Source organism: Lontra canadensis, unplaced genomic scaffold (genome assembly GCF_010015895.1).
Source record: "Lontra canadensis isolate GAN:19392208 unplaced genomic scaffold, GSC_riverotter_1.0 scaffold98, whole genome shotgun sequence".
In the NCBI taxonomy this organism is placed as follows: domain Eukaryota; kingdom Metazoa; phylum Chordata; class Mammalia; order Carnivora; family Mustelidae; genus Lontra; species Lontra canadensis.
This window is the reverse complement of record NW_022631092.1, coordinates 2365481-2393293: the sequence shown is the minus strand read 5'-3', so window position 1 is coordinate 2393293 and position 27813 is coordinate 2365481. Positions and strand designations below refer to the sequence as shown.

Sequence of the window (27813 nt, the reverse complement as noted above, 5' to 3'; positions counted from 1 at the left end):
CGGCCTTAGCCGTGAAGAAATGTACGCGTCTCCAGCAACTGTGGCTACTCACCTAGACGTACCTAGAGAAATCTGGGTTGGGGGAGGGGCAGACGGGACACCAGGAGGTCACGGATTCCCTCAGCACATATTTACATCATGCCCTGACCTAAGCCCAAGGGCTGCAAGGGCTAATAAAGCAGCCTATGCTGTCAGGGAGCTTAGCAGACAACACAGTCTGCCAAGCGCGACAGCAAGGGTAAGCCCAACTACTACGGACACGATGCCCTCCTGGGGGCTTGGCAACTAGGGAAGATGCGCTCAAGGATGGGGAAAAAGGCAAGCAGGCAGAGGGGAAAGCTTGTATAAAGACTCAGGACAAGAGAAAGAGCACATGGGACTGTGGATAACAACCACTTCAGGACGCAGAGGAGGGGAGGGGAGACAAGGGAGAAACTGGCTAGCACCAGATCCCAAGTGCTTCACAATGCCAGACTCTGCACACTGTTACTGGCTTCCCCACAGACGGCTCTGAGGGTAAGGAAGCCGGTGTTCTCCTGAACCCAAGGACGGCAACCTCTTCCCTGCCCACCCCGCAGCGTGGCTCACACAAGAGAATGTGAACGGCAGAGAGCTAAAGAGCTTTTAGTGGAGTGGAGTACGGTGGAGAAAAGCAGAACACAAGCGAAGACCCAAAGCTCCATCCCCACTCTCCAATGGGGGAAGATGTACCCTACGTGCAACCCCATGTGCAACCTGCCACCAAAGGACAGGACAGCTATATTCCAGCTAAAAACTCTGGATAACACGCTGGTTCTGACTACTTTTAATTAACAAAAACAAGCTGAACATACAAGAAGCCTATACACACTGGAATACCGAAAGGTAACAAGCTGCTGCATAGAATTCTTTCTCCAAAACACAAATGCGCATGAGGTCTCTCTCGCAACGGGGGCTGGTACGGAAGAGGATTTTTGTATCCGGGGTTGACAGTGGAGTGAAGGCAAAGTGGAAGATTACCCACAAAACCAGAGAACAGAAACAACGTGCGGTCACTAACAGACTGACCTGGAGGGCAGTTAATCTAGTTGATCTGCACTTGTACTCGGCTGACCTTGTTCCTGCTGCTGCTCTTTTGGCGGCGGCTTCTTCTTCTTCTGTTTGGCGAGGCAGCTCAAAGCAGACTCGCCATTTCTTGGGGCAGCCGTGAGCATGGGCAGCTTGCCAGACTGAGTTGGATACTTCGTTTTCACGTCCTCTTTGAACAAGGGCTGGGAGAGTAAATGGCGCAGCTCCTTCTTCAGGACCTTCATCTGCTTTTGTCTCCTACGCTCTTCTTGTTGGTCAGTTTTTCTTCCTTAAGACACAATACAGAACGGACCATATTTGCTATAGTTTGTGGAAACTTTTTGTTTCCCTTGATGGATACTTGCGATGGACAATGTTCTGGAACTCTTGAGGAATCAAGGTTCAAAAGTTCTCTAGAGAAGCTAGTATTGGCTAACTTCTAACACAGCTGGGGAGGGATACTCAGGGCCATTTTATCCTTCATTCCTCAAAAAAACAGCCTCTAACACAGGAATGACCTCCCATTTTACTCGAGGGCACTTGCTGACGGTCACAGAGCTAGCTAACTAGCTGTCAAACAGATTAGAATCCAAGGCTCCTGACTGGTAGATCGGTTTTCTTCCTATGACCCACCCAACTGCTACTTGCTAGTTGGGGCATGGTGACTGGACAGGTACAAAGACCCCGGGAGACTGTGAACACCATCTGGCAGCCCAGCTCTCCTACCCCTCCCCACCAGCACTGTGACTGCCTGTAGAGGTGGGCACAGTCAAAGGGCCCCAAGCTAGCTGGTCCTTAGGAAGCGGAGCTCAAGCCCCAAGCTTGAGCTATCAGGGGGAATAGCTCATTGTCACCACGCCCACTGGTCTGGTTCCCAGCTTCCGTACTGAGCAGACAGCTTGTCAGCTTCTGAATTTGTTGGCTCTGGCACTGAGATGCCAACACCTCAGGTGGGCTGCCCACCTGTGGGATCGAAAGAATACCGGATCTACTCTGGTATCAGTTCAAGATCTGGTTCCACCACTTTTTAGATTCAAGAGCCTTCCTCGAGCAGGGACCACAGAGATTCATCCCTGAATCCCTAGGCTCTTGCCCAGGTTCAGAGTCGGGCCTCAGGAAAGGCCTGGTAATGGAGCTATTTCCCTGCACAAACAGCTTCTCTTCCATGAACCTCTAGTTCCCATATGTAAACGAATGATAATTCCTGCTCTGTTCATGTCATGAGACCATGGCAGTCAGATGAGATGATGACTGGTGTAGTAGAAACAATAATGATCATAAATAATAACTTAAAATGTATCAAGTCCTTCCATTTGCCAGGTACCAATTAAGGCACTTTATATACATCAATTCAAGCCATCTTTTGCAATAACCCCATGAAGCAGGAACATTATGACCTGCATCTTATATATGACAGCCTAGGTATAAAAGCGAGATTAAGGAGCTGGACCTGGTCACACAGCCAGTTAAGGGGATGGACCAGCACTGGCCGCACAGCCTGCCCCTGATGTCACTACCTTTCCACATGAGGGAAGCAGCGAAGGCTCCCCACAAATGAGACAGAGAGAACAAAGGTCAAAGATGGTAGGCTCATCTGAGAGTAAGGCCTGTCGCAAAGGAAAAGGCATCCTGCTGATTTTAACAGGACCTATGGTAGTGGCAAAGTTCCAATAGGATAAAAGTTGAAGGAAAAAACAAATGAAAAATGCTGAATGTATTCTTCAAGTCCGGAATCCAGCACACTCACCCTTATACATCTCTTCTTCCAGCTCGATGTCAAGGGCAGCTGCTGCCTGTTCAATCCAAGAGTTGTGCAGACAAGCCTGGAAGTTCCGATACTCGGCCTTCTCAATCTGCCGAGCTAAATGGATTCGTTCCTGAGGGAAGGGAAGAGAGCGTTCATTTGACAGCGCTCAGGCCTCGGAATAAAAGCAGAGAGGGCAACCATTACATGAGCGTATACAAACGAAATCGCAAGAGCCAGCTTTCCAAATGACAAGCCTGAAGAGCCCCACCTGTGGGAAGCCCACCTTGGCTGGACGCCCATCTACAGGTGTCCAAAGAGAACTCTTTTCCCTAGACACCACAGAGAGCTACCACAGCCGAGCTGGGACCCTGACACACCCCAACAGCCCCAAGTTAGAGCCACACTCTGACTGATCACAGGGACCACAAACTCACAGAACCACCTTCCTTCTCCTTCCATGTTGTCCCTGCCAAAAACATTTCAACTCTCCTGCTCAAGGTTGCTGGGGTCAGACCGCAGTGAACAGAAACACGGGTAAAAGGGAGGAGATACTGTAGTGTGGGGAAAGGAACCATGACAAGCGAAGAGTACCTCCCAACACTCCTTACTAACAGGAATTCTCTGTCCTCTCCATCCTTCCAAGCTCATCTCTCATATTTTCCCACATGGCTAACACTCCTTTCAAGTCAGAGGAGCCAGGAGTCCTTGACCTGTTCCATGCTTTTGCTCCCTCATTTCCTGGAATTCTATCTCCTTTCCACCTCTCCATACGCAGGAGGCTTGGAGGAAACCTCGCCTCCTGCCAATATAAGCATAATCCCCACCCATCCCATGGTGCTCTGTTTGTACCTGAAATGCAGCATGGGCTCAGCCTCCCTCACAAGCCAGTGGGCCTCTCCGGAGGAAAACCCACCCGGCTTTGGTGCCTGACACCCGGCGGCCCACGGTCAGCGCAGCTACTCCACTGAACACTTGCTGAGTTAAAACAAAACCCCAACGGTAGAATTACTGCCATTTGCTTCATGGATGTGACAAAGCTTTAGTATCTGCCTCAGCAGACAAGCTGACCTTACTTCCCTACAACCACTCATGTCCAGGCAGCCACACTAACTGTCCTTGTCCAGTGGAGGGAGATGGTGGTAGTGGAGGCTCCAGGGGTCGGCAGTGAAGAAAGGGCTCAAGAAGGAAATTCCTCCTGTTTTTGACCACTCACCTTTCTCCCTTCTACCACCTACAGTGCCCCCATCCCCCTCCCCTTTTTTCTCCCTCCCCAACCACTTTTTTTTAAAACAAATCTCCCTATTTAGCTGTTGGCAGAACCCTTAATTTCCAAGGGTCCTACTGCGAGAGCCTCACGGCAGGGTCTGAAGGCACAGCAGGATCCCTTCCCTCATCAGTACCAGATTTTTAACTTTTCTTTTTACCTTGACTGCATCCATGTACTTTGTCTGCACAGGAAACAGGGGGATGTCCTCATCTTTCTTGAGGGTTTTATAAATCTTCTTGAAGTTGATCACATCCTCAGGCCCAATCAGCATCAGGCTGAGGCCTGCACTGGTGGCACGAGCCGTTCGACCACTTCGGTGGACATAGATCTCCGAGGTACGAGGGACCTGCCAGAGGAACCAGGACATCAACGCACGGTTATCACCCAACAGTATTCTTCCTCTCAGGGCCAGCTTCCCCGAGTCGGACAGCTAGAAACCTCTCTAACACTGTGGACAGATCCAGCCCTTCTCCCTTAGTCCTAATTCTTCAGCCCATTCACTGGGCAGCGTCTGCCCTCCCGTGGCCCCTGCCCTAGTTTCAGGTGTCCGGAGAACACTGTTCAACAGAACAGTGACAATCACTTACTTCATCTCTAGTCTTGCCCATTCTGCTTGACCCAGCCCAAAGCTGCCACTCCAATCTTCGTGAGTCAAAGCTCTGACTGTAATTCCCACTCTAACTAAAGAAACTCCACGGATTCCTCATTAACTCTACACGAATGATCGAACATGCTAATTATAACTAACATTTACTGAGTGATTACAACGGGCCAGGCAGTTCCAAGCACTCTGCGTGTGTTCTCCCACTTATTCCTCCCAAATAGTAACGCGAAGCGCTTTCATGATTATCCACATTACGGACAAAGAAACTGACATACAAGAGATGTTAAGCAATCCCCCCTAGGCTGAGGAACTAAATAGTGGAGCCAAGATCTGACCTGAAGCAGTCCAGCTGCAAAGACCACGCGAACCCCTAGGCTCCACCGCTTCTACTCTAAGATATACTGGATATATTATCCACGGCTGTGGCATGGGTGCCCCTGCACCCGTGGCACATGCCACTAATCAAGTAGTCTTTTCCACTGAGCCCAGGTTAACACGACCACTTCCAATGCAGCTCTGAGTACTTAACTGTTCATAAGGGTGCTAGAAATGCAGTCTATTGGCCATTTTTCACCTTCTTCTCCCCACATAACCCCCCACTGCAGCCAACTGCCCACTTCCACATTCTCTCCTCCTCCCCTTCCACCTCTACATGCCCAGATCCTCCCCATCCTTAAATGCAGAGCATCTTTTAGAAAGCCCTTTCCAACTTCCCAAACTAGAAGTTACTACTCTCTCCCATTATATTTTGCAACTTTCTAGTATCTCCTGCCTTAAATGACGGCTGTGGTCATCTCCTCTCCTTTAGCCGGTATGATACTTCTCAGGGGCTAAGACTGTATTTTGTTCATATGGCTATCTCCCACAAAGACCGGCCCAGCCTCTTCCCCAAAAAGAGGAGGAAGAAAGATTTGCTAACTGAACTGGTACCCTGGAAGATTTTTTTGAAGATTTATTTATTGGAGAGACAGAGTGTGCGCTTGGGGCGTGGGGTAGAGGGAGAGAATCCTCAAGCAGACTCCCCACTGAGCTCAGGGCCCCACACTGGGTCTCATGACCCATAAGATCATGACCTGAGCCAAAACCAAGAACTGGACGCCCAACTGACTGAGCTGCCCAGGCGGCACCCTTATACCCTGAAAGATTTTTTAAAGCATGAGAGATTAGAAAGATGAAATAATAACGTCAGAATAACGATACCTTACTGAATATTTAACACTGTGCTAGGGGTTTCATCAGCAGGAGCTCATTTAATTCTCACAGTAACCCCAAGAGTTAGGCAGCATCATCACTCCCAGTTTACAATGACACTGAGATTAGTAACAGGCCCAAAGCTAACAAATAACTCTGAAGCAGACCACAAGCATCTGAACCCTGTGAGGGTGGCTCCGAAGCCTAAGCTCCTAAGCACTACTCTGCGCTAGAACTTATCAGGGGCATGCACTAATATTAATGTCAGTATCAACGGCAGCTCACGTTCAGTAAGTGCTCAGGATATGCCCTGGCTCTTTCTAAACTCTTCAGAAATAACTTACTCTTCCTTAACAAAAACTTAACAAAGTAGATACGGTGATAACTTCCATTTAGCAAAAACACTGAGGCAGAAAGAGACTAAACAGCTTGCTCAAGGTTACACAACTGGGATTTAAGCCCAGGCAGGTCCTAACCACCACACTCTTCTACTTCTCTACACCATGGCAACCAGTTTACATGCTACTATGCCCATTCCATGGAAGAAAATAAGACTCTAACCTGCAACATCCATTAGTTTTTCCAAATCAAAGACAGAGGAGCTAAGTGATAATCAGAAGTGCTACGAGGTTTTCTGAGAATAAACCTCACGAATGTTCCAAATGTGGCAGCAGCCAGTCAGTCACCAGATGCCAGTGGTACTCTGCAGCATGAGGCCCTGGGACTAATAATTCTTCTCCCTCCCACTCCTCCCCACCCAAACATTTGCTTTAAAAATCCCCCATTCGATGCAACAAATTCCCTAATGCCCCTACCTGGTAATGGATGACATGCTGGACTTTAGGAATATCCAGGCCCCGAGCTGCGACATCTGTTGCCAGGAGGACACAACTGTGGTAGAGAGACAAAGCTCGTTAATAATAACTAATAGCTATCATTAATCAGATTCTTCATTAATTAATGAAGCAACTGAGGCTCAGAGAGATTAACTTCCCAAGGCACAAACACGTCTATTCACTTGTGGAGCCAGGATCCAAAGCTGGGTCTCACTGGCCAGTCAACGAGCCACCCTCTGCCAGTAATAAAAGACCACCTCCAGTAAATTAAATGAGGCCATACATATTCTACGTCAGTGACCTCATTTTCTATCACCCTCCCACTCACTCCCTTCCAGTCACACAGACATCCTCGCTTTCTTTCCAATTTGTCAAACGTGCTCTGGCCTCTAAGCTTCTGCACTTGCCACACCACAGGCCCGACAGAGTCTTCCTCAGACATTCATGTTTCCTTGCTTTGTCCAACTCTGCTGTAACCCCTGCCTCTCAGGGAAACCTCCCTGACCCCGCTTTTGCACAACTCCCTGTGCAACTTCACTCCTCAGCACTCAGCACCACTTGACAAACTACATTACTTGCTTTTCAATTTATGATCTCCCTCCACTGGAACGTAAACCCTGTAACAGCAAGGACTTTGCATTACTCGCCGTTCTATTACCTACAACAGTTCCTGGTTTCCAGTAAACACTCGGTAAGTTTCTCAATGTATGTATAGTTCAAGGAAAGTCAAAAGCACCTGATCTGTGTCTTAAAAACCTGAGATTCTGGGCTCTTCAGAATCCCTGCTCCCTGTAGTTCTGAGGTAGGGCTGAAGAATGATGCAAATTCAAGTTTGTAAAATATTCAACTACTGCTCTAAGTCAAAAGCAGTAACTTTTTCTATAAAAGGCCAGACCATAAATTATTTTGGGCTTTGCAGGTGCTAAGTTTCTGTTGAAACTACTCAACTCTGCTACTGCAAAAGTAGCCACAGACAATACATAAATGGGTCTTGCTGTCTTCCAATAAAACTACTTGATTTAGCCCATGGGCCATAGTTTCCCATCTCCTAATTGAATAAAATGTAGAGGCCATTTGCAGGCAAACTGACTTGAGGAATGGAATGTAGAAAGAAAGGGCCCACAGCTACCACCTGGCTGAATACAGACAGGCCCATCAGGGGACCCACCTCAAAATACCCACAGGCCCTAACTGACCAATAGGCTACTTACAACTAGGCAGTTACCAAAAAAGGGAGAATTCCGTACATGGCCATACTTCATCTTCCCCGTTTAGAAAGAGCCCCATCCACTGCCTCACTGCAGAAAGCCTCTCCTCTGCTGTCCTGCTTACCCACTCCCTTGCGGTATATTCAATAAACTTCCATCTCCTTTGTTCTGCCTCAGGTAAATTCTTTCAATGCCAGAGCCTTGGCTTCTACCGGATTGTTGCCCCACATTTGGGGTCCCCCATCCAATCAGACAAACACGACCATTTAGACACCATATAAACCACTAACTTCTACATAGCAATATTTCAAGGGAGGTAAACCAGACATTTGTTCTAGAAATTAATCACTCTGTAACCTGACAAAACACAGGGCAAAAGTCAATCTAGATTTGACTTCAATTCTTCCAGTCCCTACCCTGACAATATGCACACTGGTGAGCATCTCTGCGCCCAAGAGGAGATGCGCGGTGGCAGCATAGTAGGACAAAGCATGAGCTCTGGGTCTGACTGGTCTGAGGCCGAGGGCGCTCTGTCATTTCCAGGCTCAGAAATCTTGGGCAAGCTGATTAGCTTTTCTAGATCTTACTCTTATGAATCTATAAAATGAGAATAATGACAATATATGCTACGTGGTATTGAAACATTTACCAAGTACCTATTGTGGGCTAAACATTTGTTCTAAATGCTTTATATGTATAAATTCCCTTAATCTTCCTAACTAACCCTCTCAATTAGCTTCTACTATCATTCTATTACACTAATTATGAGAAAAATGCAACACACTGAAGTAATTTGGCCAGGTAGAAGAGGCACAGCCAAGGTCTTAATCTCGAGCACTCTGGTTCCAGTCTGTGTTCTTAACAATAAATCTATTCTGTTTCTTCTCAAAGAAGTTAGAACTGAATGAATGTGATAACGTATCAAAAATGTCAACATGATACTTACTCTATTGTTACGTGTTCCACAACATGTATTACTGTCACCATTATGTTTCTGTTGGGCATTATCAGCAACCAAATGCATCAGATAAGAGTAAGCCTGCTTCATGATATGCAAAAAAGGGCTACCATCACTGATAAGGCCTCTGTGTCAGAAGGCAGCTTCCCATCATCTCCCCATCCTGGCAACCTTGATCTAATGACTAGAAACTGGGCTCTGGGTACAGGCCTGACTTACTCTTCCAGACGGGCAAACTGCTCCAGGTTTCTGAGCCTCTGCTTCTGGTGCATGCAGGCATGTAGGGTCAGTGGCATGATATCCAGGACTTTGAGGAGCCCAGAGAGGCGTTTGATGCAGGAGATACTGTTGGCAAACACTAAGGTGCGGCCTGGATACTGCATCAAGAAGTAATACAGATATAAGTCTTTCTCATCCGTCTCACAATGAATCTTGGTCTCTGTCAGTGTCTCCACTGTGGCCTCATTTCTGGTCAGGTCAATGACTTTGGGCTTGCCCCTCATACCAATCTTCTGCACGAGGAGGTCAAGTTTGGCAGTTTTGTCAATTTTCTTTGTATGCTTCTTATGAAGGATTCGAGCAGGAGCTTGATGTACCAGGGTCAGTGTGGCAGAAAAAATAAGCGTCTGTCTCTTTGGGTTGAACTGGGAATCACTGAGCATCTCTAGCAGCTGAGAGAGCTCAGCAAAGTGGCCTTTCTCAACCATCCGATCAGCCTCATCGACAACCAGGCACCTGCAGATCCAGAGAGACCCATATAACCTGAGGAGTCATTTCCACAGCACACTCAACTACCAGCTCCACCCCCAACACACACAGACATACACACACCACCACCACCAGGGACTCCACCCCCTCATACCCAGTTTTCTAGAGGCCAAAGTCCAGCTGGTACCACACCATGGCACTTAGTGACAGGGAGAAGGTAGTGCGTAGGCTACTGTGCTACCTCAGGCCCGCAACAGAAAAGGGAGTGAAAGGGAAAGGGGAGGTACTGTCACTTACCTGAGCTGCCTAAGGTTGCTCAAATGAGGGTGTTTTTCTTTAATTAGCTCCCACAGCCGGCCCGGAGTGGCGACCACAATCTCTGGCTGGCGATTTAGCATCCTCTGCTGTTTCTGCGCAGACATTCCACCAACCAAAATAGCAGTTTTAATTCCTATGATACACAAAATATAAAAGACCCTGTTACCAGTCTGGCTGTGTATTTTCTGCCACGACTAGGACAGGCACTCCCAGATTGGCAAAGGCAATCAATCACCAGGACAACTCCTCTTTATGGGGGTGGGGGAGAGTGGAAGGCTAAAAAAGCAGGCCTAGCCTGATTCTCCGTGCCACTCCTAGAAGGCATATTAAGTCTTCTCTGATCTGGGCCTTGCCTACTTCCCCAACCTCATTTCTTCTTACTCCCTCCCCTTTATCAACAACAGAAGAGCTGAAGTTGAACCCAGGCATGTTTATCCAAAGTTCCAGGAAAGCTCAGCAATACTGCACCACAGCGCTGGGAATGAGCTCACTCTGCAGCTGTGACACACCTCCCTAGAAAGCCTTGCCCATCCCCTCCAACGAGAATTATGATGAACCTCTTCTAATGCCTACTGTCTGTTCTGTTCTCTGGTGGAGGATTTCTCAAGGTATCCAACGTGGAAAGAAACACAGGATCATGTCAGCAAAGTGCTTAGCAAAGCGCCTAGCACCCAGCAGGAGCTTGGTAAGTAACTGTTGCTTTTATTATAAAGATAAAATTCTCACTGTGCAGCCCTTCCCCAAAGGAATTCCCTGAGAGAGTAAGTTCTAGTACCCCAAGGCAGAGGTTGGCACACTCTTTCTTAAAGGTCAATAGTAAGCATTTTGGCCTTGTGAGCTAAATCTGTCACAACTACTAAATTTACTTCATTCTATCTTGGTAGTGCAAAAGCAGCCACAGACACTATGTTAACAAATGGGTGAGGCTGCACTTTACTTACAAAAAGAAGTACTTTGCCAACCCCTGCCTTAAGCATCCACCATATCCAATAAACTAACTTCCTATGCATCTCAAGTGGCATCAGCTATGCGCCATCCTTGGGAGAACTGAGAAAGTGTTAACTCAAACAATTTTCTGTAAGGCTTAATTCTTTGGCAGGTGAGAGAGATTTCCCCTAGAGCGCAGGAGCCATAGCTTGGTCATCTCTGCCACCCCAGGTTCTAGGATCCTCTCAGAAGTGTTTATTAAATGGAATTAAACCTCACCTGTAAACTTGGCCACAGCATCAATGTGTTGCTTGACCTGGACGGCGAGCTCCCTAGTGGGAGTCAGAACCAGCCCAAGCAGAGGGCGCTTTGGATGTGCTTTACAGGTGGCAATTTTGCCACCCAACTCTTGCTTCAACCTTCCAGTCTCCTCTTCATCAAGCTTCTCCTCTTTGTCTTCATCCCGTTTGGGGATGGCCTTCTCCCTGATCAGAGAAGAAGGCCCTTCACCAGCATCATCATCACAGAAGGGCAGCACCTGGTCAGAGACAGCAGCTCCAGACTTGACCTTGCTGGGTGGTGCTGTAGCCTTCACTCCAGCTTCACTGGGCAGGACTTCGCCCTCAACTCCAATCTCATCAGGCGGAACTCCAGACTCACTTGTCGCCTTGGTTCTAGTCTCACCAGGTACTGCTCCTGTGTCACTTGGAGCTGGAGTAGGCTTCTTCTTCATCTGCCACTGGAGCACCGCGTGGATCATTGGAATGGCAAAGGCAAGAGTTTTTCCACTTCCTTAGAAGTAAAACAAAAAACAAAAACAGTGTGAATTAATAAATACACATACTTTTTGTTTGGGCTTCTTTCTTTACCCAGAATAAGGGACCCTGGTAGCCAAGTGCTACCCCAAACAACCCAAAGCTCCTACACTCAGCACAGGCTTCCCGACAGCACTGCAAGCAGCGGGTATCTATAATTAAGAGCTTGAGAAAAAGTCTAGCAGACAAGCACTGAGGCCTGATGTCACCAATATGAACCTTACACAAAATCCAAGCACTGAAACTCTAGAAATAGACAAGTTTTGTGTGTTTTGTCATTGCTGTAACATACACTACCACATTAGGGTATAGGGAATGGAAATCTCTAATTTCCTAAGACCTTAGGTGAAGATGGGAGTAGAGGGTAATTTTCTTAGTTTTTGAGAAACCTAAAATTAGCACAATTTTATCTATGCTTGAACATTTTCAAACTGATCTTTGAATGTATATGAAGTCCAAATTCACATCTTCTGGGCGGTTAATAAACACAAAACAGTTCAAGTCGAGAATTTATGGTAGTTCCAAAGTCACGTCCTCAACAAAAGCAAGTAAGTGATCTCTGGAGGAAGAAACCTTTATCATAGGCCTCAAAGAATTCTCACAAAGGGCACCTGGGTGGCTCAGTCTGTTGAGCATCTTGACTCTTGGTTTTGGCCTGGTTCATGGGATTGAGCCCCAAGTCAGCACAGGGTCTGCTCAAGGGATCCTCTCTCTCCCTCTCCCCCTGCTTCTTCCCCAATTTGATCTCTTGCTCTCTTTCAAATAAAAACTTTTTTTTTTTAAACCTATTAAGAAGAAGAGTTCTCACAAATAATCTTCAAAGGAAAATGAGATCTCAGTTAAAAAAAAAAAACACAAAAAATAAGCATAAGAAAAAAAGAAAGCAAAACAGACCCTTAACACTTTAGATAAAACAGTACTTTTTATCAAAAACCATCAAAGCTAGAAGACAGTATTACATCTTCATTTGAAGACCTGAAAAAAAAAAAAAAAGACAACCTACAACTGTCTACTTAGCAAAAATTCCTTTCAAAACAAATGCAAAATAAAGACATTTAGGTACCCAAAAGCTGAATAATTTATCCATCAGCAAACCTGAACTACAAGAAGTACTAAAGGGAGTCTTCCACGCAAAAGATGCTATCGAATGAAATTCTGGATCTGCACAAATAAAGACTACCAGAAACAGTCATGGTAACATGGGTAAATATGAAAGATTTTTCTTAAACATATTATTTAAGTTTAAACTAAAATTTATTAAACATAAAAATGTATTTTGGATTTTTAAAAACTTATTAACATACAATGTATTATTTGTTTCAGGGGTACAGCTCTGTGATTCATCATTCTTAAAAATTCATAGCAATCACCATAGCACATACCCTCTCCAATGGCCATCACCCAGCCTCTTTATCCTTCCTGCCCACCTCCCCTCCAGCAACCCTCAGTTTGTTTCCTGAGATTGAGTCTCTTGTGGTTTGTCTCCCTCTCCGGTTTCATCTTGCTTCATTTTTCCCTCTCTTCCCCTATGATCCTCTGCCTTCTCAAATTCCACATATTAGTGAGATCATATGGTAACCGTCTTTCTCTGATTGACTTATTCTGCTTAGCATAACACCCTCTAGTTCCATCCACATCATTGCAAATGGCAACATACCTGTTTTTTTTTTGATGGCTGCATAATAGTCCACTGAATATATATACATCTTCTTTATCCATTCATCTGCTGATGGACATCTAGGCTCTTTCCATAGTTTGGTTATTGTGGACATTGCTGCTATAAACACTGGGGTGCAGATGCCCCTTTGGACCACTACCTATCTTTGGGGTAAATACCCAGTAGTGCAATTGCCGGGTCATAGGGTAGCTCTGTTTTCAACTTTTTGAGGAACCTCCACACTGTTTTCCAGAGTGGCTGCACCACTGTGTATTTCCACCAACAGTGGAGGAGGGTTCCCCTTTCTCCACATCCCCACCAACATCTGTCATTTCCTGACGTCTTGATTTTAGCCATTCTGACTGCTGTGAGGTGGTATCTCACTGTGGTTTTGATTTGTATTTCCCTGATGCTGAGTGATGTTGAGTACTTCTTCAAGTGTCCGCTGGCCATATGGATGTCTTCTTTGCAGAAATGTCTGTTCATGTCTTCTGTCCACTTTTTTATTTTAAAAAAGATTTTTTTATTGGACAGAGAGAATGAGTGAGAGGGGGAACCCAAGCAGGGGGAGTGGGAGAGGGAGAAGCAGGCCTCCCGCTGAGCAGGGAGCCTGATGAGGGCCTCGATTCCAGGACCCTGGGATCGTGACCTGAGCTGAAGGCAGATACTTAATGGCTGAGCCACCCAGGCGTCCCATTCTGCCCATTTCTTGACTGGATTATTTGTTTTTTGGGTATTGATTATCATAAGTTCTTTACAGATTTTGGATACTAGCCCTTTATCTGATATGTCACTTGCAAATATCTTCTCCCATTCTGTTGGATGTCTTTTGGTTTTCTGTTTCCTTTGCTGTGCAAGTTTTTTATCTTGATGAAGTGCCAATAGTTCATTCTGCCCTTGCTTCCCTTGCCTTTGGCGATGAATCTAGGAAGAAGTTGCTGTTACTGAAGTCAAAGGGGTTGCTGCTTGTATTCTCCTCAAGGATTTTGATGGATTCCTGTCTCACATTGAGGTCTTAAAAATTCATAGCAATCACCATAGCACATACCCTCTCCAATGGCCATCACCCAGCCTCTTTATCCTTCCTGCCCACCTCCCCTCCAGCAACCCTCAGTTTGTTTTTGAGGGTTTTTCTGAGTCCATTTTGAGTCTATTTCTGTATGTGCTATAAGGAAATGGTCCAGTTTCATTCTTCTGCATGCGGCTGTCCAAGTTTCCCAATACCATTTGATGAAGAGACTCTTTTTACCATTGGACATTCTTTCCTGCTTTGTCGAAGATTAGCTGACCACAGAATTGAGGGTCCATTTCTGGGCTCTCTATTCTGTTCCATTGATCTATGTGTCTGTTTTTGTGCCAGTGTCATACTGTCTTGATGATTACAGCTTTGTAATGGAGCTTGCAGTCCGAAACTGTGATGCCACCAGCTTTGCTTTTCTTTTTCAACATTCCTCTGGCTATTCAGGGTCTTTTCTAGTTTCACACAAATTTTAGGATTATTTGTTCCATTTCTGTGAAAAAAGCTGATGGTATTTTGATAAGGATTGCATTAAATGTGTAGATTGCTCTAGATTTTCACAATATTTGTTCATCCAGTCCATGAGCATGGAATGTTTTTCCATTTCTCTGTGTCCTCCTCCATTTCTTTCATGAGTATTCTATAGTTTTCTGAGTACAGATTCTTTGCCTCTTTGGTTAGATTTATTCCTAGATATCTTATGGTTTTGGGTACAACTGTAAATGGGATCGACTCCTTAATTTCTCTTTCTTCTGTCTTGCTGTTGGTGTATAGAAATGCAACTGTTTTCTGTGCACTCATTTTATATCCTGATACTTTACTGAATTCCTGTATGACTTCTAGCAGTTTTGGGGCAGAGTCTATGGGTTTTCCACATAAAGTATCATATCACCTGCCAAGAGTGAGAGCTTGACTACTTCTTCTTTGCTGATTTGGATGCCTTTTATTTCTTTTTGTCTGATTGCTGAGCCTAGGACTTCTGGTACTATAATGAATAGCAGCGGTGACAGTGGACATCCCTGCAGTGTTCCTGACCCCAGGGTAAAAGCTCTCAGTTTTTTCCCATTGAGGATGATATTCGCTGTGGGTTTTTCATAGATGGCTTTTATGATACTGAGGTATGTGCCCTCTATCCCTAAACTATTAAGAGTTTTAATCAAGAGAGGATGCTATACTTTGTCAAATGTGTATTTTGGATTTCTAACACATATAAAGTATAAAACAAAAAGCACAATGTAAAGGAGAAAAGGAAATATAGTCTTTAAGATTCTTGTACTATGTAAAAATAGTATATTATTACTCGAAGAATCTTTATATCATATCAAAGATAAATACTATGAACCCAAAAGCAACCACTAAAAGAACACAACAGTTACAGCTAATAAGATCAATAAAGGATATAAAATGCCATCACAAAAAATAATCAGTCTAAAAGAAGTTAAAAGGATGGGGCACCTGGGTGGCTCAGTGGGTTAAAGCCTCTGCCTTCGGCTCAGGTCATGATCCCAGGGTTCTGGGATCGAGTCCCCCATCGGGCTCTCTGCTCAGCAGGGAGCCTGCTTCCTCCTCTCTCTCTGCCTGCCTCTCTGCCTACTTGTGATCTCTGTCTGTCAAATAAATAAATAAAATTAAAAAAATAAATAAAAAAAAAGAAGTTAAAAGGAGAAAGAGTATAGCAAATAGCAAAATAACAAATTACAACTTAACCATTATCAATAACCACATTAAATGTATATGACCTCAACAAATAAAAGACAGACTGTCAAAATGATTAAACACCAAGACCCAACACATGCTCTCTACAAGAATGCCATTTTCTCCCCTTACAAGTCTGTTTAAAATAAAGTATATGATAAAGGATACAGATGAAAAGCCAGATGAAGAGGTACATAAGGCAAGGTTTGGAAGGCTTCCAAGGGCTTCTGTCCCTGTGGAACTGGGGGTATACCACCCTCCCAGCACAAGGATGGGTTCACCAACTAAGAAGCTCCAAGAAACCCACCTAAAATGCAATGACATGAATAGGTTAAAAGTACAAGAATGAGGGGAATCTAGCTGGCTCAGTTGATAGAGCATGTGACTTTTGATCTTGGGGTTGTAAATTTGAGCCCCATGCTGGGTGTAGAAATTACTTAAAAATAATCTTAAAAAAATATAAGTATGCAAAACATACCATGCTAATATTAATCAAAATAAAGCTAGAAAAGATACATTAATATCAGATTGAGAAGATTTTAGAAAAAAGAATACTTTGGGGATAAAGAAGGCCATTTCATAATGAAAGGAGTAAATTCATTTAGAGAATATAACAGTCCTCAACATTTATATACCTGAATATAACAGAGCTTTAAAACACATGGAACAAAAACTTATGGAACTGCAAAGAAACCTATCACTCAAGAAAAAATAAGTGACACAAATACTTCTAATACATTGAAGCAATTAAATCTGTAAGTTAAAACCCACCCTACAAAGTAAAGTGTATCCAAGCACAGATGAAGTCTACCAAATATTTAAGGAAGAAAAAAAAAAATACCAATTCTATACAAACTCTTTCAGAAAACTGAAGGGAATACTTCAAAGTCAGTCCAAGGCCTGCATTACTCTGATTCCAAAAACCAAAGACATTACTAGAAAGCTACAAACCACTATCCCATGAACAGAAATTCAAAAATTATCAACAAAACTTTAATAAATCAAATCCAATATATAAATGGAGTAATAGCACTGTAACCAAATTTGGTTTATCCCAGGAATGTAAGTTTAGTTTAGTATTTCAGAATCAGTGTAATTCACCATTATCAACAGACTCTAAATGAAAAACCTTAATGCATGCATAAAAAGCATTTCAGAAACCACCATTCCTGATAAAAATGTTCAGCAAACTAGGAACTGAAGAGAATTTCCTCAATCTGATAAAGGGCCACCTATGAAAAACCTAAACCTAACATCATACTTAATGATGAAAAACGGAGTACTGTCCCCCAAAGATCAGAAACAAAATAATGGCGTCCACTCTACCACTTCAATTCAAAATTGTATTGGAGGTTTTATTGCAATAAGATAAAAATAAACAAAAAGCATCTAGACTGGATGATAACTATATAAAACCTGATATAATCTTTAAGAAACTACTTCATGGGAGTGTGTGGGGGGTGGGGGGCATATGGATGGTTCAGTCAGTTAAAAATCTGACTCTCGATTTTGGTGTGGGTCATGATTTCAGGGCTGTGAGATCAAGACCCGTGTCGGGCTCTAGGCTCAGTGGAGAGTGGGCCTGGAATTCTCTTTCCCCCTCTGCCCCTCCCCCTGTTCGCACTCTTTCTCTCTCTAAAATAAATGAATAGGGCGCCTGGGTGGCTCAGTGTGGTTAAGCCGCTGCCTTTGGCTCAGGTCATGATCTCAGGGTCCTGGGATCGAGTCCCGCATCGGGCTCTCTGCTCATCAGGGAGCCTGCTTCCCTCTCTCTCTCTGCCTGCCTTTCTGTCTACTTGTGATCTCTGTCAAATAAATAAATAAAATCTTTAAAAAAAATAAATAAAATAAAATAAAATGAATAAAAATCTTAAACAAAAAAAAAAACGACTTGATGGTACCAAGTTGCAGGCCACAAAATCAATATACAAGTCTTCATATTTCTATTTATTTTTATTTAGCAACAATCTGAAATCGAAAAATTTAAGTTGCCATTTACAGTAGTATTAAAAATATGAAGTATTTAAGGATAAATCTAATAACAAATGTGTATACAATATAAACTACAAAACACTGCTAAAAAAATTAAAGACCTAAAAAAATAGGAGGTATACTACAATCATGGGAAGATTCTGTATTATCCAGATGTCATCTGTCCTCAGTTTGCTTCATAATCAAGGCAGTCTCAATCCAAATACTATCTGGCTTTTTGTAGAAACTGACAAGATGACTTTTTTTTTAAAAATTCAAATGGAAACATAAAGGACCTAGAATAGCTAAAATAACTTTTTTTTCCCCCAAAGATTTTATTTATTTAACAGAGAGAGATCACAAGTAGGCAGAGAGGCAGGCAGAGAGAGAGGAAGGGAAGCAGGCTCCCTGCCGAGCAGAGAGCCCGATGGGGGACTCGTTCCCAGGACACCGAGATCATGACCTGAGCCAAAAGCAGAGGCTTAACCCACTGAGCCACCCAGGCGCCCCAAAATAACTTTTACAAAGAACAAAGAGGACTTACTCTACCTGATTCAAAATTTATTCTAAAGCTGCAATATTGGACGCCTGGGTGGCTCAGTGGGTTAAGCCTCTGTCTTTGGCTCGGGTCATGATCCCAGGGTCCTGAGATCGAGCCCCCATCAGGCTCTCTGCTCAGCGGGAGTCTGCTTCCTCCTCTCTCTCTCTCTGCCTGCCTCTCTTCCTACTTGTGATCTCTGTCAAATAAATAAATAAAATATTAAAAAAAATAATAATAAAGCTGCAATATCCAAGACTGTGAAGTTTTGATGTAAAAAGACAAGTAGATCAAAGAGGAAAAAAAAAAAAGACTCCAGAAATAGAACCACACCTATATAGTCCCTGATTTTCAAAAAAAGATGCAAAGGCAATTCAGTGGAGAAAGGACAGGGTTTTTTTTTTTAACAAACAGTGCTGGATGTCTGTATGCAGGGGAATAAAAAGGAACTCTGATCCACACTTCTCACTGTAAACAAAAGTAAGCCCAATAAAGATCACAGACTGAAACACAACCTAAAACTAGTAACACTTCTAGAAGAAAACAATGGAGAAAATTTTTGTGCTCTTGGGCTAGGCAAAGGATTTGTAGATAAGCACACCTGCACAAAGGAAAGTGATAATTTGAACTTCATCAAAATGAAGATCTGATCTTTTGAAAGACTGTAAAGAAAATGAAAAGACAAGCCACAGACTGGGAGGGAAAAAAATCATAAACCATGTATCTGGTAAAAGGGGATATACCTAGACTATATAATGAAGTCAGTAATAGGAAAACAACAACTCAATTAAAAAATGGGGAAGAGGGGCGCCTGGGTGGCTCAGGATCCCTGGGGCCTGAGATCGGGACCTCTGCTCGGCAGGGAGCCTGCTTCTCCTCATCTCTGTCTCTCTGCTTACTTGTGATCTCTCTCTCTGTCAAATAAATAAATAAAATCTTTTAAAAAGGGGGGGGCCCAAGAGGACTGAAAAGACACCACCAAAGAATACAGAAATAAGCACCTGAAAAGATGCTCAATGAGTCATTAGGGAGATATCAATTAAAACCACAAGGAAACCAGGCTAAAATTTTAAAAGTCTAAAATAAAACTAAAGGGATACCTGGATGGCTCAGAGGGTTAAAGCCTCTGCCTTCGGCTCAGGTCATGATCCCAGTGTCCTGGGATGAAGCCCAGTATTGGGCTCTCTGCTCAGCAGGGAGCCTGCTCCCCCCCCCTACCCACCCACCCTCTCCCCACACCTGCCTCTCTGCCTACTTGGGATCTCGGTCTGTCAATTATATGAATAAAAAAATAAAAAATAAATAAATAAATAAACAAATAAATAAAATGAAGACAGAACATACCAAGTATCAGGAGGGACAAAGACCCATTCAAACTCTAACTGGGTGGGTATGTAAAATGCTATAATCACTTTAGGAAACTCCTAAAAAATTACATTTACCTTAAGACTCAGCTATTCCACAGGTATTTACCCAAAAGAAACTGAAGCATATACCCATACAAAGACTAACACAGCAATATTTACAGTAGTTTTTGTTTTTAAATTTTATCCATTTATTTATTTGGGAGGGAGAGAGGGTGGGAGGGAAAGATTGGTGGAGAGAGGAAGAGACAAAGAGCTCCTGGGCAACACTGTGCACAGGCACGGGGGAGGGAGAAGGAAAGGGAGAGAGAATCTTTTTTTTTTTAATATTCTATTTATTTATTTGACAGAGAGGGAGAACAAGCAGGGGGAGCAGCAGAGGGAGCAGGAGAAGCAGGCCCTCTGCTAAGCAGGGAGCCGATGTGGGGCTCGATCCCAGAACCCCAGGATCATGACTTGAGCCAAAGGCAGATCCTCAACCAAATGAGCCACCCAGGTGCCCCAACGGAGAGAGAATCTTAAGCCGACTCCATGCTGAGTGCAGAGCCTGACAGAAGGATAAATCTCAGGACACGGAGATTATGACCTGAGCTGAAATCAAGAATTAGAGGCTTAACGAACAGAGCCAGCAGGTGTCCCTATAAACAGTTTTATTCGTATAGCCAAAAACTATAAAGAACAAAAATACCCATCAACAGATGAATAAACAAACTGTATTATATCCATACACTGGAATATTAACTAACAATAAATAGGAATGAACTACTGGTACTTGCAGTAACATGGCTGAATCTCAAAGCATGCTGGGTGCAAGAGCCAAACACCCACCCTCTCTCAGAAGTACCTACCTAGTGTATGATTCCGTTATATAAAATGCTGGAAAATGAAAAGTAATCCAAAGTAACAGAAAGCATATCAGAGGTTGCCTTGGGGATGAACAAGGAGCTAGACCCAAGAGAGGTTTCAAAAGGGGCCCAGAGCATCTTCTGGGGCTGATGGAAATACTCATTATCCGTATGGGCGTGGCAGTTTGTCCACGGCCCCAAAAGTCTTTGAGAGTCCATGGACTTGCAGATTCACAGCAGTCCCCTGGGGCAGCCTGCGAGGAGCAGTGGTATGAACCCAACTGTCAGGTGCTGGCCGCAGTGGCTCATACAACCCTGGCTCTGTTTCCAGACACCCACTTCGCAGCCTCTGCACAAACCAAAGCAATGTAGCAGAATGCTTAATGGCACGCAGACCTAGTCTAGAACCCAGGCACTACCACTTTTCAGCTGCTGTTTTAGGGATACTGTCGTCTGTGAGGCTGTGTTTCCTCATGAGTAAGATGATAATAATAATGCAACCTATTTCAGGGTGATTTTGAGGACTGAGTGCATCAATACGATGTACTTAATACAGTGCATGACAGATTTTAAATGCGAAGAAAATGTTCTAACTTACTATTATTACCTCCATTCCCCTGAAGCTTCCTTCCTCTTCCATCTACGTGATTCTTCTACAGGATCTCACCTGTATTTTCCTGATCACCCTTTCCAGAAACCCAAGGCACATAGTGTCTAGATCGTCTACTTCTATCTCATACAATCTAACAGTCACTAGCCATGTATGGATGGCTATCAAGCACTTCAAATGGAGTTACTCTAAATTGATGTGCTGCAAATTCAAAATACATGTCAGATTTTGAAAACTTAGTATAAAAATAAGAATGTAAAATATTTCAATAATTTTAATTCAATATTGAAATTTTTATAAATTGATTAAATACAGCATTAAAATTAACTTTTACCTATTCTTTTTACCTTTTTAAAATATGGCTCCTAGAAAATTTAAAATCCCTACGTGGCTCACATTATATACATATTTCTATCGGTTACTGCTGGTCTAGTTAAATTTTAGTACGAAGCAGTACAAGCTCCTCCCTCCAATCAGTAACTTAAACTACTGAGGTCAAGTCAACCTGGCATTGTTTCACAAAGTCTTAAGATGGCCCAGGGAATGAGAGAACTTTAAATAATGCCTAGTCCCAAGGGTCACCTCATGCCAACATCTCCCACACACTCAAACCCTTCCAATAATGATAAACTCAGCAATTCCCAAAGCAGCCCTTTTATCTTTGGACAACTCTTGAGATTTAGTGAAGATGTATCTCTTTAGAGGGTTAATCTTAGTCCTACTTTACCCCTCTGAGTCATTTAGGAAGGCTCAAGAACAGGAAAAAACTACCATTTGCAAATCACTTGCAATGTACTGTGTAAACTTTACTGCAGCATTTACATTTAACCCATAAAGAAGGGGGAAAAACAGTAGTAGGCACTAGTGTTATCTTCATTTTATAACAGCTCCTATAGGTGTCAGTGAGGTAAAGCGACCTGTCCAGGGGACCAATCATAAAGTAGCAGATCTCAACTCAGAGCTGGATGACTTCTAAACACCTTCATTCAACAATGCATTTATGGTTTGGTTCCCAAATTCCCCTCTTCCCAAGCCATCCAACCTGTTGGCAGCCACAAGGTCAACCCAAAAGCAATCTTACCCTGGCCAGCTAAGGACGCCCTTACCTGTCTCAGCAGCCCCAAGGATGTCCAGTTTGTCACGGATGGCAGGTGCCAAGGTAAGAGCTTGGATTGGTGTGGGTGCAGAGAAGCCTAGAAAGCTGAGTGCTCGGAGAACTGGCTTGGGTACAAATAGATCTTTCCATGCTGTTACATCTGCCTTCTGGTCATGCATTTCAGGCACCCATGTCTTTGCTTTCTTGGGCACTTTTGGAGTAGTACCCTGGGAAGGCTCCAATTTTTTTTTCCCTTTCTTTTTTTTCTTTTTTGGAACAGTCTGGGCTGAGCTTTCTGATACCATCTCCTCTACCTGTGGATCAGGACAAACTGTGCCATCTCCCTGAGGCTCTGGTTCAGCATCTTTGACTTCAAACTCTTCCTGGGCACTGATTCCTTCAGTTTCCATGTCTTTATTCTTCTTGAACTTCATCCTTTTCTTTGAGGAGCTGGACTCTCCTTCTTCCTTTCCTGAAACACTTTGTGCCTTTCTCTTCTTGGGCTCCTCCTTTGAGAAGAGGCTGGAGGAATTCTTGGCAGGGGAGACCAACTGGTAATCTGTCAGTTCCTCAAAGCACACCAAGTCATCCATCTGTCCATCTGCAAACATATTTGGGTCAATCTCCACCTGCTTCCATTTTCCCACAACTTTGATTCCCTTTGTCTGAAATTTGCCAAAGCTTGGTGCCTTTGGCTTTGATTTTGTGTCCTTCAACTTCATGGTTGCTGAAAAGAAAAGGAGAGAAGCGTTCCATTAGGTTGGCAACTGAAGAGCACAGGAGTCTGAGGCAACAAATATTTTCTATGCAGCCTACAGAGTATCCGGCCCTGCAAAGAAGTGAGGACACAGAGACCCTGAAGATCAAAGAGAAGAAATATACCAACAGAGCAGGCCCCTTGGCCTGGAACAGAGGGTACATAGGGCATGGAAGGGCAGAGACACATGAGCTAGATCTGGTTGGGATTCCAGACCCAATACTTACTGCCTGGGTGTCCCTGGACAGTGGTGTTTAATCCTCCCTGAACCTCACTGCTCTCATCTTTTAAATAAGGGAGAGGGTCCCAATAATATCTAAGGCACAAAATGTTTTATGCAAAGAAATAAAATTATGTAAAGCATGGAGCATGAAGCCTGCCATACCCAAGTCATTTTGAAGGCCGAATTAAGAATGCGAAGGGGTGTTGTTGCTGTTGTTTTTTCTTTTTGGTTTGGGGGTGGGGGTTAGGGGACCAGCTTTACTGCAAGGACTCAAGCCCTGACCCAAGAAGGCAAACGCCTATTTCACCGTTCTGGCCTTGGCCCATCCAGCTTTTTCGTTACATTTTGAGCGATTTAACACACATTTCCACAGAGACCTTTGAGTGGCACTCCATCCGCGGTCTCCCTTTCCAGAAAGACCAAGGAAAATAACAGGTCCTGGAGGGAAGCCCCAAAGTAAAACGTGGTTGTTCAAATGCGGACCGGCTCCGGGTCCGTGGCGGACGTCTGAGCCTGTGAAACCCTGTCTCCTCGCCTGTAAATGGGGATGATGAACGGATCTGTCCCAGGGAGTCGTTACACCGACGCGAAAAGGTGACGCACTTCAGAACCCGCTGGGCAGGGCGCCTCACCGGCTCTGCACGTCAGCGCGCAAAGAGGCTTCACCCCCGGCCCCGGCTCCACCACGACGGCAAACCGCCCGCTTCCACCGCGGCGGGTGGTGAGGCACCGGGGGCGAGAGGCCCAGAGCCGCGCCTCGCCTCGGGCCCAACGGGCGCTCGACGCTGAGAGGCCGACGCCACCCGGCCTGGACGTCCACAGCATGGGTCCCCGGCCGTCCTCTCTGGACCCGAGAACTGAGGCCAATGTCCTGCACAGGCCCACCACGCGAGCCCCGGGGGCCGGCCCCAGCCCCGCTCCGGCTCCGGTACTCACCGCGTGGAGACGCCGTCACGGCTCCCTCACACGCCGGCCAACCGCCGCGCACACCTCCTCCGAAATCCCTCAGCTGCAGCGTCGACCGCAGTTCCGGGGCGGGGCTCGCACTCACGCACACGCACGCGCGCGCCCCTGAGATAGGAAGTCCCGCCCCCATCTAGACGCCGCCGCGTGATTCGCTGCCGCGGCTGGCGGTACTCCTCCCGGGCTTAGGAAGCCGGTGGAGCTGGTGAACCCGCGGTGCCGCATTCCCACTCAGCGCCCGCTAGTGCACCGGAACGCGTTTCCTTCTATTCTTGGTCTAGTGTTAGTGCAGTGGCTGTCCGCGAATGAAGTACCTACTGGGTGCCTGGGAACCTTGCAAACGTTTTAGCATCTAATTTACGACCCAACCAGCCAGTATCAGAGGCGCTGTTTTCTCTGGTTTTTTCATGCCTCACCTATTGCTCACTGATAGGTGAGGTCAGGCTAGACCCGCCTGACTCCAAAGCTCACGTTTTCACTGCCAGACTGAACTGGTTCCTTTGTTATATGCAGAGAAATCACCTTCACAGTAGACAGTCACCTTTTCAATGTGGGCGTCACCACACCACCTGGGAAACCTTTCCCGTATGCTGTCTGGCTGGTGACCTTGAGAAGTCCTAAAGTCATTCCTAAAGTTTAGGTCAAGTGAGCCTCCCCACCCTGCTTTGGAGCCAACATGGGACAGAACTTGCCAGTGTGTCCCCAAGGGCCTGGGTGCATAAAACCTGTGCCCAAGTAGTGTCTGAAGAAGTCTGATGACCAGACACTGAAGCTGTCCGGATGGTAGAGTGAGGAGGAAGGGCTGCACGTCCCTACGTGGAAGGACAGGGTTTCTGTCCCCTCTGGCCTAGCTGGAGGATTGCAGCATTAGTCCTGACAGAACCTTGCCTAACAGGGCTGTTTGGTGGCAAAAGGGTCCTCAGCAGAAACCTACTAGAAATAGGACCCCTGCAGTGGTACTTAGGGTCATAATGGGGCATGGTGAAGATTCTCAGTGAAGGTCTCTGAAAAACTGGCCAAAGCATCTGCATTAGTTACGATTCTCCAAAGAAACAGAGACAACAGGATATGTGTATACAGAGAGAGAAATTTGTCTTAAGAAATTGGCTCACAATGATTGTGGAGGCTTGATATATCCAAACTTGGATGAGGTAGGCCAGTGGGCTGAAGTCTCAGGGAGGAGTCCAAAGGCAGTCAGCTGGTGGAATCCGTTCTTGCTCAGAGGATGTCAGTCCTTGTTTTATTAAAGCCTTCAACTGGTTGAATGGGTCCTCCCCATACTGTGGAAGGTAATCAGCTTTATTCAGAGTCCACAGATTTAAATGTTCATCTCATCCCCAAGAAACCTTCACAGAAACGTCTAGAATAATGTTTGACCAAACTTCCACGCACAGTGGACACATAAAGTTAACCACCACAGCATTCTAGGAGAGAAAAGAATAGCTTTTGTTTGGACATCCCCCATGTCGGAGGAGACAACTCTGTTCGACAGCCAAGAAAGATTTGCAGACAGCACTAAGTTAAAATAGCTTCTCGCCCCTTTATCTCTTATGGCTTTGTGTTGTTGAAAGCAGCCATATGGAGAGGAAGTAGACAAAAGAGAGGTGAAGAGCGGATTACGTCCCCTCTTCCCAGCTCTGTGTTTCAGAGCCCAGATCAGACCTAAACTGGGGAAAAGGGAGAAGTTACAAATTTGCATGTGAGATGGAAATTTTGACATCAGATTAGATAGTGTTTTTGTTTACTCACTATTTTTTTTCACAACATGAGGGGGTGTTTCCCCCCAATTATTACAGATGAAATTTTATTTTATTTTTTTAAAGATTTTTCTTTTTTTAAGATTTTATTTATTTATTTGACAGAGAGATCACAAGTAGGCAGAGAGGCAGGCAGAGAGAGCGGGGAAGCAGTCTCCCTGCTGAGCAGAGAGCCCGAGGTGGGACTGGATCCCAGGACCCTGAGATCATGACCAGAGCCGAAAGCAGAGGTTTACCCACTGAGCCACCCAGGCGCCCATACAGATGAAATGGCATTCTTTCTGAGTCAGTTTTAGTGGAGGCACAAAGATGGAAAAGAAAACAGTAAGAGCACAGTTTCCTTGCTCTCCAAAGCAGGTTTCTTAGAGAGTGTTAGACCTGACAAGGAAATTGTCTCCAAACCAGTTACATGACACTTAGCTTAATATCTTGTTCTAAGTCTGAAAGGATCAAAATTGAAGAGGCTGAGAGAGAGCATTTCCTTGCAGAACTTACAACTTGTGGCTGAGGTTAAATAAAGTATAATTTGGACTTAAAATAATTTATTTCAGCAAGCATCTCCTTCTTCAGGATTCCCAGAGTGTCCTCTATGGAGTATAGCATTTTCTGCTCTGCATTATACTGGGAGATTTACTTTCTTGTCTTAGTTCTCCTAGATTACAAGTTCCTCAAAGAATTGCCCTCAGATTTATCTGGGTATTCCCTAACATGCCTAGTCAGTGTCTAGGTGATGTAGTGAGTCATAAGTGTTTGTTGAATGAATGAATGAGAAAGCCATTGACCTTAGCCTGAGGGTTGATACCCTCTGCCTATTTGTGTAGTTGAACATGGCACCAGAAGTGATGACAAGGACTGACTTTGTCCTATGGCATCTGTTCCTAGTTCATAGAAGCTTTTTTTGTTATGTCTCCAAGCTGCAAACAACCAAATGTCCTATGGTAGGTGGATGGTTAAACTGTGGTATGTGGTAATCACTTTGTAATATATACATATATTAAGTCATTATGTTGTACACCTTAAGCTTACAAAAAGTTGTATGCTAATTATATCTCAATAAAGCTGGGAGGAATACCTATGGTATATCTATTCAACAATAGAGAGAAATGAACTAATAGCCCAAACAACTTGGATAGATTTAAAGGGTATTATTTTGAGTGAAGAAAGCCCTTGTCTACAGGGCATGTAGGACATTAAATAAAGGACAAAATCACAGGATGAAGAACAGATTGGTGGTTTCCGGAGATTAGGAAGGAACTCGTGGTTAGAGGGTGAGTATTTGGAGTATCTTACACAGATCTCCTAAATCCGTTGGAATTTCCTGGGTGACAGGAACATCTTTTGTTGTAATGGGTTGATTCTTAGTGGGACCCTCAGTGGGGGCTCATCACCAGATGCTTGGAATGTTAAGCCCCACCCTCCAGAGAGGGGAAAAGGACAGAAGACTGAGTTGATCATCCTGACATGAGGAAGCCTCTGTAAAGTCCCTAAAATGTAGGGTTCTCAGGACTTCCGGGTTAGTAAACAAGAATACCTCCTTCCCGGGTACCTGGGTGGCTCAGTCAGTTGGGCGTCTGCCTTTGGCTCCAGTCATGATCCTGGAGTCCTGGGATCGAGTCCCACATCAGGCGCTCTGCTCAGCAGCGAGTCTGCTTCTCCTTCTGCCCTTTACCCCACTTGTGCTCTCTCTCAAATA

General features: G+C 44.7%; 1 protein-coding gene across 1 annotated transcript; it reads right to left on the bottom strand.

Moving 5' to 3' along the window:
- Positions 1 to 997: 997 nt before the first annotated feature.
- DDX24 (DEAD-box helicase 24) lies at positions 998 to 24457 on the bottom strand. The gene is made up of 9 exons (XM_032837264.1): positions 24337 to 24457; positions 22431 to 23147; positions 11091 to 11603; positions 9864 to 10017; positions 9078 to 9593; positions 6672 to 6747; positions 4219 to 4407; positions 2795 to 2924; positions 998 to 1336 (listed from the first exon to the last, which is right to left on the bottom strand). The coding sequence occupies exons 2-9, from the start codon at positions 23140 to 23142 to the stop codon at positions 1059 to 1061; spliced, it is 2568 nt and encodes an 855-aa protein (XP_032693155.1). The 5' UTR covers positions 23143 to 23147; positions 24337 to 24457; the 3' UTR covers positions 998 to 1058.
- Positions 24458 to 27813: the final 3356 nt, after the last annotated feature.